This window comes from Ahaetulla prasina, chromosome 3, assembly GCF_028640845.1.
Source record: "Ahaetulla prasina isolate Xishuangbanna chromosome 3, ASM2864084v1, whole genome shotgun sequence".
Taxonomy (NCBI): Eukaryota; Metazoa; Chordata; class Lepidosauria; order Squamata; family Colubridae; genus Ahaetulla; species Ahaetulla prasina.
Window position 1 is genome coordinate 169,906,419 of NC_080541.1, and position 15,053 is coordinate 169,921,471.

At 35.3% G+C, this 15,053-nt stretch overlaps 2 protein-coding genes across 8 annotated transcripts in view; one reads left to right on the top strand and one right to left on the bottom strand.

Moving 5' to 3' along the window:
• The window catches only part of NRDC (nardilysin convertase), a 29,279-nt gene extending 17,562 nt beyond the window's left edge, over window positions 1-11,717 (top strand). Inside the window, exons 19-31 of the mRNA XM_058174430.1 lie at window positions 1,428-1,479; window positions 2,339-2,489; window positions 2,591-2,718; window positions 3,767-3,929; window positions 4,411-4,442; window positions 5,447-5,585; window positions 6,730-6,777; window positions 7,532-7,584; window positions 8,144-8,227; window positions 8,852-8,942; window positions 9,507-9,623; window positions 10,443-10,532; window positions 10,986-11,717. Of these exons, the coding sequence (XP_058030413.1) occupies window positions 1,428-1,479; window positions 2,339-2,489; window positions 2,591-2,718; window positions 3,767-3,929; window positions 4,411-4,442; window positions 5,447-5,585; window positions 6,730-6,777; window positions 7,532-7,584; window positions 8,144-8,227; window positions 8,852-8,942; window positions 9,507-9,623; window positions 10,443-10,532; window positions 10,986-11,180 (1,343 nt within the window). The 3' untranslated portion in view covers window positions 11,181-11,717. The remainder of the gene's footprint in view (window positions 1-1,427; window positions 1,480-2,338; window positions 2,490-2,590; window positions 2,719-3,766; window positions 3,930-4,410; window positions 4,443-5,446; window positions 5,586-6,729; window positions 6,778-7,531; window positions 7,585-8,143; window positions 8,228-8,851; window positions 8,943-9,506; window positions 9,624-10,442; window positions 10,533-10,985) is intronic.
• An 848-nt stretch (window positions 11,718-12,565) lies between these two features.
• OSBPL9 (oxysterol binding protein like 9) overlaps window positions 12,566-15,053 on the bottom strand; it is a 62,607-nt gene continuing 60,119 nt past the window's right edge. For all 7 annotated transcript variants that reach the window (XM_058174434.1, XM_058174433.1, XM_058174436.1 and 4 more), the window contains 2 exons: window positions 13,735-13,870; window positions 12,566-13,652 (listed from right to left, as the gene is read on the bottom strand). In XM_058174434.1, the coding sequence (XP_058030417.1) occupies window positions 13,578-13,652; window positions 13,735-13,870 (211 nt within the window). In that variant the 3' untranslated portion in view covers window positions 12,566-13,577. The remainder of the gene's footprint in view (window positions 13,653-13,734; window positions 13,871-15,053) is intronic.

Sequence of the window (15,053 nt, forward strand, 5' to 3'; positions counted from 1 at the left end):
AATAAAACTCCTAATGAACCTCCACCTATGGCATAGAAAGCACTTATTCTTTTTGATTTCTCATGTGGCAATTTTTGTTTTATTAGGCAATGTTGTCTGGCATTAAACCTTTTTCAGTGTTTCACTTTGCATATGTGTAACTTCTATTGAGTTGTACTATCAACTTGGCATTCAGTACGTTTTAGAATTTAAATTTATCAAAAGGCATTTAAAAATAATATTACAAATACATTTTCTAACATAAAATGGGTTTTCTGTTTTAAAAAAATCCTCATTTTTAGCCTTTAAGTTTCATCCATGAAACCACCTATAATTGAGCATCATCTGATGGAAATTTTACCTCGAGTAATACATTGATATATTATATATTGCTTAAGACAAAACCAGTGGTTTCTATTCCATTTCTGTGTTACAGCTTAGCTGTTTTCAGTTTCTAAAATGAAGATAACACAACCTGAACTGTCATTTCAACATTGTCTTTTGGTTTGAGATACTTTCTTGACTCTAATAACTTTACCCTTTATGTTGGTACTAGAATGTCAAGCTTAGTATTTGATCACTGATTTGTGGACCATTGTACAGATAGTCTTCGATTTAGAACCACAGTTGAGCCCCAAATTTCCATTGCTAAGCAAGGCAGTTGTTAAATGAGTTTTGCTCCATTTTGCAGCCTTTTTTTGCCACAGTTGCTAAACGAATCATGCAATTATTAAGTGAATCGTGTGGTTGTGGGAGTAATTTGGCTTCTCCCCATTGACTTTGCTTTTCAGAAGCCATCTGGGAAGGTTACATGACCCTGGGACAGTGCAATTGTCACAAATACATGCCAGTTGCCAAGCATCCAAATTTGTGACCATAAGGATGCTCCAATGGTTGTGAAAACCAGTCATAAGTCGCTTGTTTTAGTGCCGTTGTAACTTTGAACGATCACTAAAAAAATGGTTGTAAGTTGAGGACTACCTGTATACATGTCCTTCTGTTTGCTAGACATGCTAGAACTGTTTCCCTCCTCAGCATTAAAACAAAAAACAAAACATTCTGGGATCTTTCTAAATGTCCACTTAGGATTTTTAATACAGCTTTGTCAGAGTTCCCTACCTATTCTTTATTTTCTCCAGCTCCTATTTCCTGGAAAGGCTTTCATTCTGTAAGATCCAGAGAGCCCTCACATTAGGGAGGCCAGGGTGTTAAATGGTCTGATTTATGTGCAACAATTTTCCATGATGAATAAGATGACTGTGAGCATGAACATATAGCCTGTAGGACTGGAAAGACTGGTTCTTTGGAAAGGAAAGTGAATCTAATCAACATAGATGTCAAGTTGCTCTTTTTATAAAGGAATCATAATCTAAGGTCTCGAAGAGATACATAGTCTTGATTAAAATTCTGCGTTGTTTGCCACTGCTCATTATAACTTTTTTTTCCAGCTTATATCCGTTTCCATCTGATCTCACCACTGATCCAGCAATCTGCTGAAAAGTAAGATTTATAGGTTTTGGTCTAATCCTTGATTTTGTTTTATTGTTTTGCTGTAAAAAATATTTTAAACAAGCTTTAAGTCAGGGAGTGAGTGTTCTGAATTACACAGCCTCTTGCTGCTGTTTGTAACTCGAAGTACTCTTTGAAAATAGGTGATACAGTATTGCAAGCTATAAGAAAGGTTTAGCTTAGTTTTACAAACTAAGGAACTCTAATCCTAAACAACTCATCCTACTTTGATCCTCCTCCTCAATCCAAATATATTAAGTGCAGCTCCTAGATCCTTAAAAATCTTTGAAACCCTGGTTTAAGAAATAGTTTTGGAGTGTGTGCTTATCTTTCTGTTACTAGTAACTTCATGGGGATAGCAAGTACTGATAGTTGATAGTAGGAGCTCTCATGCTGTTACGCATCTTTATAGCTAAATGCAATATGTAGTAAAACAGCAATTGATGCAACATTGCAGTTAGTTATAACTTATTAAATTAGAAGACTCTTAATTAAAAGGCCCATGACATAAAATATTAACCTCTTTGCATTCAAAATAACAGAATTTATTATATTGAAAGCAACTTCAAATCAGAAAAAGCAAGCATTTTAGTGGTTTTTATACTTCAAATGATCCAAATCCAAGAATGACAGGAGTGTCATATCCACAATGTAACTTTGCAAATGATGCATAAAATAAATATTGACCGTACTGGTTGATGTATTCTATAATTCTGCTTCTGTAAATATGTTGATTTTTGTCATAAAACTTCTGCTGTTTTTGAAGAAATGTGTAATTCCAAAAAGTTTCACAAAGAAACATTCTCAAATTCTTACCTTTGTCTCCCGTTGTCTCAACTTAATGTGGCAGTGTGGTGCTCTTTGATACTTTTGTGAACATCCTTGCACACAACCTTGCTGAACCTGCATATGAAGCTGATGTTGCTCAGTTGGAATATAAGCTGGTAGCCGGAGAACATGGATTGATCATTCGTGTGAAAGGTTTCAATCATAAGCTACCTGTAAGTATTGATCTATTTGATCCTTGAATTCTTTCTGAAAAAGTCCTTTTTAAGAAGGGTCATAATGAATTAGTTTGTTGTTGTTGTTGTTGTTGTTGTAGTTGCTGTTTCAGCTCATCATTGATCACTTAGCTGATTTCAGTTTTACTCCAGAAGTTTTTGAGATGATAACCGAGCAGTTGAAGAAGACTTACTTCAACATCCTTATCAAGCCAGAAACCCTGGCCAAGTAAGTGTCTGGAGTATATGAGCCAGGATGATTTCAGTCATTACGCTATGCAAGAAGATGGTTTCTTTGGTTTTGGTTCATTGTCTAATCCATCTTTAAAGGGTCACTGGAATTTCTAATTCATGGCTTCTGGCTTAGCAGAACAAACACTGCTGAAATTGGGCAGCAAAAATAACATCATTGAAAACTCATCCCCGATTTCTCCCCCTTAGAAACCCAAAAAGGCCCAGAAATGTTGGCCACATCCATTCTAGTGAAATATTTTGATACATTGGGTAACAATTGATAATAAGAACAAGATAAGGATGAAATATTGCATGTTCATAAGACAAGAGGATTGATACTTGTAATACTTATGAGAATAATTGGGAGGTGATCTCCATATTGATTATTGCAATAAGCCACTTGAGTGTTCAATTTACCTTGAGGACTGCTGCGTTGGTCTCGAAAACACCAGATAAGAAAATACACTATCTTGTGCAATATTTATTACATTTTTCACTATATAAAAATTGTACCTAGGACTAATGGACTAAATTGCAGTTCAAGAATCAAGACTGGGTCTTGTTTGGGGGTATTTTATGAGCAGATTACTTTGAAGTTTTCCTATATTTCTTCTTACCCTTTGTTTATAGAAACAGATTTGATCTCCCACCTCTTTATGCCTATATGTTGGAGAATGATTTTCTTCCCGTAATCATTCTTATCCCCAAATTGTTTAAAAATCCACATATTTAGTTATAGTCAGTTGTGTGGGGAGGGAGGTGTCTGTAAAAACCAAATGCATGTTAAGTTCAAACATATGTAATGTACAGAATGTTTATGTAAAAAGTATGTAAATTATACAAAAGTACAGACATTATGGTTTTGTACTTGGAATGATGATGTCTCCAAATAATAAAGAGGAAGGGCAGGGGGAGAACCAAGTTTGGGTAAATGCAGATGCATTTATTTTTGGATCCAGATGTAGCTTATAGGCAATGAATGCTGTTAAAGCCAACATACTTTCAGTAAACATGTAATGATGAGTATTTCTTCTGTGACACAGAGATATACGTCTCTTAATCCTGGAACATTGTCGGTGGTCTATGACAGACAAATACGAGGCCCTTATGAAGGGGCTCTCAGTAGATTCTCTGCTGTTGTTTGTGAAGGCTTTCAAATCTCAGCTCTTTGCAGAGGGCCTTGTCCAGGGAAACTTCACAAGCTCCGTGAGTATTTTAACACCTTCTATCTTGTCATCTGTGATTTTCTTTGCTTAACCTTTGACTGACACCATATGAGAGAAATATCTGGCAGTTCTAACTTCCATGTCAGTTGTCTCTCATTTGCTGCTTTAGTAACAAATCTTGTCAACCAGAGCTCATTAACAAACTATTTTCAATATAAAACAAATAAGTAAATATTAACTCAGACTATGGTGAGAAAAGCACTTTTCTGTGCACTTAATGAAAAATAGTGGAGCATAACACATTTAGTTCTATGTACTCATATTAGCTGTTCCTGGATTGTTTTACAGCTATGTCCTATTCCAACGCCATTTATGTAAGGTTTTTTCCCCAGCCAGAGAGAGAATGGCCATACTGCAGTCTAACCACTATGCCACCACACGGTTCCTATGTAGATAATATAGTAATGCCCAGTTGTTGTTTTATTTCTAGTCATAATGCTAACATCTCTCTTTTCTTCCAGGAATCAAAAGAATTTTTGAATTATGTTATCGAGTAAGTATATTTATCTTTATATTGAGAATTATAAGTTTATAACAGCTGCCAACATTTGAGTATGAGTGTTATAAACTGGGGCTATTATTCAATTTAAATTAATTGAATTAAAGAATATTTGAATTATAGTCAATCGATCAGTTACCTATGCATTCTAATTTGCACATACCATATTTTTCGGAGTATAAGATGCACCGGAGTATAAGACGCACCTTAGTTTTTGGGGAGGAAAATAAGAAAAAAGCTGATTGGTAGGTGGATTGGCCTCCCGCAATACCCCCAATCAGCTGTTCCAGAGGTGAATTTTAGACTCCTTGGTTGTGAGCTCTGTGCCTTGCTTTTTTTTCTGCCTCTGAAACTCTGTTTCAGAAAAAGCTTTTTTCTGCCTCTGAAAGCATCCGAAACAGAGCTTCAGAAAAAAAGCCTCTGAAGCTGTTTGGGAACTTCTTTTCTGAAGCTCTGTTTGGGGGTTTCATTTCTGATGCTTTTTTCAGTCTCTGAAACCTCCATTTGAGAAGCTGGGCAGGGCTACATTCGAAGTATAAGATGCATCCAGTTTTTCACCCTCTTTTTTTGGGGGAAAAAGGTGCGTTTTATACTTTGAAAAATACGGTACATATAAAAGAGTAATTTCTGAAGCCGTAATTATACTGTTAGATGAAGCACTGTGTTTAACAAGCACTATTGTCAAAATGGCCTTATCCAACTTTGGGGGGTCCTAGACTGTACAAATCTTTAACAATTTTAGTTCAACACTTTTCTATAACATAGATTTGCTTTTCTTTAAAAGAAGTGAAAGGCGTGTTATAAAATAAGCTTATCTTGCAACATTTTGAAAAAGGTGACCAATTCATCTATTAACTATTAACTAATTACCGTATATATTTCCCTCCTTTGCAGGAGTTTTCATTGCTAGAATGTGTTTTTACTCCTGTTAAGCTGAATTAATAAATAAGACAAAGAGCAAGTGGCAACTGATGTTTTAATTTTCAAACTCTTTTTAGGAAATTGCACTTCCTGCCTCTAGTGCACCCATGTCCAGTTCAGTTCCGTGTGATGGATTTACCATGTGCCCATCTATTGTGCAAAGTGAAGACACTTAATAAAGGGGATGCCAATTCAGAAGTGACAGTCTACTATCAGGTACTATAATGTAAAAAATGGGAGCATTAACTGTTTTGTGATGCATTTGTTGCTTAGTGCGTTTCATGCATAACTTGAATTTCATAGTATACAGAGACTATTAGCTATATGGCTATCTATAAATAGATGGATATTTTCTTTTCAGATGAATGTAATTTTTATAGGAGTTGGATTTGTGGTATTTTTCTCTTTCTGCATTGAGATCCTTCTCCCACTTCTCCCTTCCAATTTTCCCTACATTTTAGTCGAGTTCCTCTGGTGTGCTATGCTATGCCATGTCATTTATTTAATTTTGGCATATCATTTTAAATAAAAGCCAAATTATAATTTATTCAGACAATGTTGGCTTACAGCAATATATTTTCCTGTCTTGCTTGTAACTGAAATAACCTATCCTGGACATCTTTAAATTTGTTTATTTTCAACCAATCATTTCCAATGATAAAAGTAGAGAAAAGTAGCCAAAAGTAGAGAAAAGTAGCCATAGAGAAAACGAGGCTGATTTTTTTCCCTGCAAAGCTCTTTTTCCCTGATGGGAATGTTCATAAATGAGATTTTCCCACCATCATCTGATGTGATATACAGAGCAGAAAGTACTGTGGTCTTTTGTTCAGTGGCTTGACGATCCCACATGCACACACATAAACACATATTTTTTCATACAAAAGTTATGTATTTCTTACAAAGAAAGATACCAGTAATTCAATAGCCGTTTCAAAAACTTACAGTTGGAAGAAATAATCACACAGTGCGATATCTGAAGTTTGGTATGGTACAGATATTATTTCATAATTGCTAGAATATTTAGGGAAGTTGTGGTTTCAGTCATATTAAACATTTAACACACGTTTTCAGTATTGCTAGTTTTGGAATGTTTCAAGCAGTCTTCAATTTATAATGCAGCTAAAAGCGTTCTTTTTTTTCTTAATACTTCCTTTCTGTTGTGTTGGACCCATCCCAACTCTACTACTTCCACATGACATACTCTTTAATTTGGTTCAAATGACTGCTGGAATGCCATAGTAGTATGTTATTAATGATTTGTTGAATACGGCACCATTCAGTGCCTTTTGAAAGGTTATTGTAATTGCAGAACAAAATTTGACTTTCTTCATTATTGCCTTTTTGTTTTGTTTTTTTTCAGTCTGGAGCCAGGAATTTAAGAGAATATTCTCTCATGGAATTGCTTGTGGTAAGCTTGGATTACTTTATAAAAACAGAACTACATTAATCTTGATGGTCAGCTCATGTTAGTATCTGGTATACAATGTACATCATAGAAGATCAAAGTTAGGAATTTATGGTAAAACTGTAATAAGGCTAATGATAAAAAAAATCTGGGAAGACATATAGCGAAAGGATGATTAATACAAATACTACATGAGGTACAGAAATCACCCTATCTCTGTTTTTGAAACCTCCACCTCCCATATTATCTGTTTAAGTATAATATCCTGTGTTTTGACTACATACACAGTGCGTGTATTTAATTGTTCCCTATAGCAAAGCAAAGTAACTGACCCACTATATGCATAGTCCAACTATTAGCTGAGATTCTGAAACTCACATAGTAATATTAATGCATAGTTGAGATACTCAAGAATGGAAAGACAATTTAGAAACCAAAAAGCAATCATCAGGCATGGTGGGGGTTTTTTTGGTGTTGTTTTTTTTTTGCAACAGTGTAATTTGTAGGATGAAATTAAGTCAGCTTTTTACAGGGAGAATCACTAATTCTTAAAAGTAATAGATTACCTTTCTTGTATCTGGACTTGCAGACTTCTCTGCCCACAATATTCTATGTAGATTTAGCCTTTATATCAGATATGATTTAATCTCAATAAGCCTCAATAAGTTAATTAAAGCATGTTTTAAATTGCTTCCTTATTAAAAAATGTCTTAGAGATATACCAGGTATATTGAATTGAAATACTATTCAATTTCAGATGTATATGGAAGAGCCTTGTTTTGACTTTCTTCGAACCAAGCAAACCTTAGGGTAAGGTTCTATTTACTGCTGTATTGGAAGAGAGAAAATCTGTATACTGAATTAATGTAGATTGAATTACCGGTAGCCTATTTTCATTTATGCAAGATGATAGTTGGCGTTTTGCTTTTCTTCAGTTCATCCAGTACTAGTTTTCTTCTATTCCAGAAGGTTCCGCTAAACCCTCAAGAGTTGCAACCCCTCCCCAAAGTATACATCGTTTTAATCATGAGTCTGCTCCCTGTAATCTTTTAACTGAAAACAACATCTTTGACCAACACTTGAGCATTAATCTAGCAAAATTATAAAAAATATTTGGAGTTCTGTCTGTTAGCAAAAATTGCTCCCTCAAAAAAAAACAACCAAAAAAACCCCCCACCTTCTCCACTAGTTGTTAAAACAGCTTGCAGTTCCTACACAAAATAATTTTCAGTTGACAGATGTTCAGATACAGTTCCAAGAGCTTTTTTAGCATATATCATACCACTATTTAAATGGAAGTAGCTGAGTTGTCAGCTTTCTTGCAGTTTAAGAGCAAATTTGTGCAATTTCTCTCTCCTTTCATTTTTAGATATCATGTCTATGCAACTTGTAGGAATACATCTGGGATCCTTGGATTCTCTGTTACTGTAGCCACACAGGCAACTAAATACAAGTGAGTAGGATATCGAATTTCACTTTTTCCTCTTAGCCAGGTAAACTCAAAAGTTTTCTCAGATTAGGTATTTTATGACAAATATCCTCAGAGTAAGAAGCATTCTTTATTTTTTTTTTCTTGGATGTGTGCAATCTCGCCTGAATTGTGAGATGGGCAGCAAATAAATTTGATTGTGCATATACATCTCACGGTCCAGGCAACAACACACACATTTTCACCACTATCACTTGCTATATATGAGGGTATTAAACAAATTTAACCCTTGGAAAAGCAAAGTTAATGACTGGGCATCACAAAACAGCACAATTTAACCTAATGTAATTTTTCGGTGTTTGGGTGATATAAATTACCATAAAGTGTCATGAGAACAGAGCCAATGAGTTAAGCTTAAATTTTGAAAAATGCTTTGAAATATTGCAATAAGATGTTAGCAGAAGACATCACAAAATACCCTCCTGTTGTTCCCATTTGGCTTTCACTCGATTTGTCCTTCATGCAGTTGCAGTCAGTTTCAACTTGCTGTTTCTCAATACTTAATAGTAGAAAATTCAAGAAGATAACATGGAATTGAACTAAATGCATAATATTAGACAGAATACATATTTGTGATTTATTTCTCAGTTCTGAAGTAGTGGATAAGAAGATAGAAGATTTTTTTTTGTGTTTCGAAGAAAAACTCAAAAATATGACTGAAGAATCCTTCAAGACTCAGGTAATGGCTATTATCTCCTCTTTATTACTTTTCTAGAAATCTTTTCAAATAAATGCTTGATCAACAGGTTTGGTTGTCCACCAAAACAGTAATAGTTTTTTTCTGGTGCTTATTCAGAATATGAAGTCCAGAATAGCAAAAAGGCAGTACTGGAGTTATACTATCACAATCGTAAGGGGCCCAAAGAAGTAATGAAAATTTATCATTCATCATTTAATTATGCAGAATTTTATCTGATTAATTCAAAAGGACTATTGCCAACTATTTGTAGATTTAAAAGTAGAATCTGAACTCAAGTTATACTTAAACTGTAATTACAAAAGGGTTAGAGAACCATGACTACCAGAAATCAGTTTCCCAACTTTGATATCTATTTTTAATCAGGATTAACATGAGATGTAGTGGAAACAGATCTAGATAGTATAAATTTGTCTCATTGGATCACATATGCTTAATTGATAAAAGCTCAGAGCATTAACACACTACCTTTCAAAATACTCGACGAATCTGTAATAGGGATGCTTTAATACTATTTTGAAAAAATTGATGTCTTCCCTACACTAGGTCACAGCTCTCATTAAATTGAAAGAATGTGAAGATTCTCATCTTGGTGAAGAAGTGGATAGGAACTGGACAGAAGTAGTGACTCAGCAATATCTATTTGACAGACTAGTTCGGGAGGTAATTTTTAAAAATATTCCCATGTGGGTCAGATTTAAAAATCTTTCTGTGCTCTTTCCATGTTCTAACAGTAGTATAAGGAGGCAGTTAAGGAGCCATTTGGCCTAATGGTTAAGTTACCAGGCTAGAAACTGGGAGACGATGAGCTCAAATCTTGCCTTAACCATGAAAACTGGCTGGGCGACTTTGTGCCAGTCACTCTTTTTCAGCTCATTTTACCTCATAGAGTTGTTGTGAGGAAAATAGGAGAAGGAACGTGTGTTGCATACGTTTGGTGCCTTGAGTTATTTATAAAAATAAAAAAAGGCAGAATACAAATAAATAAGTTCAATCAAGTCAGGATTGAGAATTATATTCTTTTGTGTGTACAGTGTCCTCAATTTACAATCACAATTGGGAATAGAACTTACATTGCTAAGGGACGCAGTTAAGCGAGTTGCGTCTAATGTCACTACCTTTTTTACCATGGTCTTTAAGCAAATCATGCGGTTGCTAAGGAAATCCAGCTTCCCCATTGACTTTTGCTTATTGGAAGCTGGTTGGGAAGGTTGCAGATGATGATCACGTGGCCCCTGCGGTGATGTAACCATTGCAAATGCATGCTGGTTGCCAAGCACCCAAATTTGATCATATGACCATAGGAATGCAGCAACAGTGTGAGCACCAGTTTTAAGTCACTTTTATCAGCACCGTTGTAACTCTGGACAATAACTAAATGAATGGTAATAAGTCAAAGGCTACCTGTATTGATGGCTTAAGTATAGGTCAATTTCTACATTATTTAAACATATGCTAATTTAAAAAACTATTCTGTTTTAGATTGACGCACTAAAATCTCTCTCACAGTCAGAATTAGTTGACTGGTTTCAAATGCACAGACACAAAGAAAGGAAAGTGCTCAGTGTACATGTGAGTATTTATGACAAATGTGTAAGTAGCTTATATTAAATTGGGCGAATATCAAGTCTTAAGATATAATGGCTGCTTTGAGATAGATATGTGTAAAAGGCAGCCAGCATATCTAATTATTACTACTACTGTTATATCTTGCCCATATATATAGGCAAGATATAAAATAGTAATAGAAATAATAGATGCTATTGTATTTAGAACGAATATAAAATCACTTGTTTGTGCAGCATAGTCTGGCTTTGAACATGGGGCTAGAAAATTGGTCCTTCTGAAACATGATTTTCATGTAGCTCTAGTTAATCAAATTCAAAATAAAACTATCGTTTTTAAACATAAGCATTAATCTGTTGCTTATTCATGCATAAACTAATATGTTTTAGCCCTTTCTGCAGTAATAGTTTTTGCACCTATTGTAGAATTTATCTCCTATTTTGTGTTTTGAAATTACAGGTGGTTGGATTTGGTGTACATGAAGGGGATGCGGAAGTTCCATCTCTTTCAAATATGCACAGCCCTTCAAGCAATGAAATACCTCAACTAACGTTCTTGGACCCTTCTTCTTTGACTGACATCACTTGCATTAAGAACATCAAAGTGTATACATCAGCTCTCAATGTTCTCCCATACCATAAGATATTAAAATAACTCATCTTGGGCTGCCATAATGTGTAGTACAAATTAAATACTCTGGAGGTATGCTTTCCTTCTAAGACTCCAATTTACCAGGCTTTATGGAAAATAGTTGACTACTCACAAACTAATGTACAAATTTCAAGTGTGTCTTTTAACCAGCAAAGCATACATAAGAAAGAGCATTTTTTTTAGTGAAAATATATATTACAATGGATGTATAGAAAGATAGACTTGTTCATAAAAGTAAATGGGTCCTCCATTGGCAATTATTATTCTGGGTTCTTTCTGCCTGGAATGCTGCTGCTTCTTCCATAACAGCTGTGGGTAAAAAAGACTAAAGACTCTCTCAGAAGTAAAATATTACCTGCTATCCAGAAAATGCTATTAGATTACTTAAAACTGAATGTGCCTATATTGCAACAATTTAGAAAAAAAATTTCTGGCTTCAAACGAAAAAATATTAAGAATATACCTAGGAATCATCTTCATCAGATAGGTCAAGATGAGTGCTCTTAAAATAACGTGTGCAATAAATTATTGAAATCTTAATTTCTTGGTTTTTTTGTGAAATTGTTAAGGTTAAAAACATTTGAGGATTATGTTAAATTAGTTCTTTTTAAAGTGAGTTTGCTCCTTAAAGAAAAAGAAAAAAGAGATTGGGATTAGGGTTTTTGTAATCCTACAAAAGTAAAACTGGGCAAATAGTTGAATGTACCATTGGATCTCAAATGCATTCTTTAAACACATATTTTAAGGCAGAAATCAGTTATCTACATTGGTTGCATGGAATATGGCATATAAGTGGTACTGCTAGTACTCATATAATTTTAAGTTTCAAGAACTTAAAAAGTGGAAACAGGGCAAACACAAGCTGTTCCTCCTGTACTGCAGTCTTAGTCCTTTGCTTTTGGAACAAGGGGGGGGGGAAGAGGGAGAAAAAATGGTAAATCGGGACATATTTATCGATTCTACACATCTAAATTATACAGTGGTAATAGAATAATGTTAAATATTCTGGGATGTTACATATAAATTAAAAGCATACTAGTATATAACTTTCCCAATTAAAAGAACTCAAATGACAGGCTTGTGGCTCATGCTCTTAATCTACAGGAGAAGTGAAGCAACATGTGGTTGTCCGTTTAAATAATGCAACTCCAGATATTACTGGCAGTAATAGTTAAGGCTTGGGTATGCAGCAAGTTTGGAAGCTGGAGTTCAGTAACATCCAGAAGGCCAAATTACAAACTGGAATTTTCTGGGGGGTTTTAAGGAAGTAAAAGTGATCACCTATGCCTGGTTCTAATCAAAATAATGCAAGATTAAGGCAGCCTTAATACAGAGTGTAAAAATTGTCCATCAATTGTTAAGTTTTTCTGAATTCTCTAGAACACACATATAACAGGAAAGAGCTTTTCACTATTTAATCAGAATGGCTCCTAAATAGAATGGGCATTTTAATTGAAGGATATTTTTTTATTTTTAAACTTTTAGCTAAACTAAAAGTTGGGTTATCGTAGGGCCGAGGAAAAGAACAGACCAATAAAGTCAGACCATGGAGCTTAAAGCTACCACCAGCATCTGAATAAAATAGCGCAAACCTCAGTGTGATCACTTGTTGGTGTCTGGACACAAGTCCTTAAAATAAAGCAGATGTGCAGTAAATAGTAGCAACAGGTCACTTAAGTCTTCATTCTGTGTTATTCAGGATATAAATCAGCATATGATATGGGCAACTGAATTTTCCAAATTAATATCTCTTCTGAACAGGATTGACTTGTCCTGAACATCTTTATAGCAACGTGTTTTAGACTGCAAATGATTTCTTCTAAAATAAAACAATGCATACTTTTGAAAATCCATTTTATGAAGCATTATAGATGCATCTGCAAGAATCAAATGGTAATCTATAATTACATTTCTGTTTCTAAAAATTTCAAAGTTTTTTTTGGGGAAACAAATGCCAGATTTTTTTACCACCATTATTATTTGTTAAATGAGATTTTGAGTTTTCTAAACCGGCAAAAGAAGTCCTTGTATTTACATAGAAATTAACAAGTTCTAAATAAATGAAGCCATGTATGGGGAAGTATGGTGTAAATGCCAGAATCCTATGAATGAGGCACATGCCTCTTTGCACCTTTTACAGCAATGCTTAGTATGTATGCCTAGCTCCAGCCTTGGTTTTATTCTCCTAGAAGCATAGGAGATTAGACAGGAAAGGCTAATATAAATTACTGCTACACAGTCAGGGCTCTTCCTGTTTTAATTGTTCACTGCATGAGAAAGTCCAGTATCCCTGAGATAGGAACTGTAACTGAAGGAGACAGGCTCTCCAAAAGAAGAGTCCTTTGAACATTACAATTAGTGCCACTAAGTCAAGGCTTGAACTTCACAGGCCTGGCCTGCTTAATATTTACTGGCAGCAAGTCGCTTGAGTAGTGGCTCATCATAAACCCAGTATTCTCCATCTTCATGGAACAGCTGTAAAAGAAAAGTACTCATTAACAATTTCATAGGAGCAAAAAGATTTAACACAGGATATGTTTTCTGAATGTAAACTTACCCTTGTTTCCCATGGAATCTCTTTCTCTTTCCTGGCTTTGGCTTCAGCTCTTTGTCTTTCCTCAAGCCTATGCTTAGCTTCAGTGGCTGCATCAATGTCTCTGATCTTTAAATTATAGGTTACATCTTTCCACAGGCTTAAAAAAAGATAGAAAAATATTCAAGTTGGAAAAAAAACCACCCCATAATTTAATAATCTAGAAAGACATGTTTGGAAAGAATGAAACCATCACGTTTGTTCCCAAGTTCTACATGGTATTAAGCAGTGGTGAAATCCACTTACCTTCGCTACCAGTTCGGGTGTGCTCCCGTGTGGGAGTGCGCGCGTGCTGTGTGTGCACATGCCTCTTCTGTGCATGTGCAGATGGTTAAAAAATGGGATGTAATGACATCCTGGCGGGTGGGCGGCACCTCCCACTGCCGGCGCTACTGGTTCGGCGAGCCGGATAGAATTGGGGGGATTTCACCACTGGGATTAAGCCTAATCAAATTTATTTGAAACTATAAAATGTTACACTTGGTCCACTACTCTTTTTAGATCATACTTGATCTGAATGAGGTTTGTCACTACCATATATATCCCTGGGTCCAATTAGAGTGGTGTGAAGTTGAGTTATGGAACCTGATGGATTTCTAAAAACACCTGGTGGATGTCCTAATAATTTGTCAGGCAGTTTCATCAAATATCTGCTTGAACTCTAAAATACAGAGGTGACCAGAAAGTGTGATGAGATGGTCACCCTGGGTGACCACTCTTTGCTCACCAATCTAAATTGCTCTCTATTTTACTGAGGAGACCCAGAAGTTGAGGTGGCAGAAAAAAACCTGGAATGTCAATAGAGGAAGCCTAGAAATGAACTTGACATAAGGGTTCATGTGTGAGCCTTATGTAGGGGTGGCAAAGAATTCCTAATCTTCCACCCTTATTGCATTAGTGGCGTGTGCCTTGGTGGTCATATTTAGGGTAATTTACATATTTTGGGAATTTGAGATTCAAAAAACTGTGAGATGTTTGTGAAACACTTAGCTGATAAAATCGTTCAAAGTCCTGATTCTATATAGTCTGAGAGGTAAGATAATACCTTGTGAAGTAATCTGTGATTTTTCTTGGTTTATCAGTTCTGCGAAAGTGGAATTGGGTGTTCTGTACAGTATGAGCTCTTCTACTTGTGTATTAGTTCTATAAGATGGAGGGTAAGGGTATATAGGTAGTCTTTGACTTACAACCATAATTGGGACTAGAATTTATGTTGCTAAGCAAGGCAGTTCTTAAGTGAGTTGCGCATGATTTTACTTCTTTGCCATGTTGGGTAAGTGGTC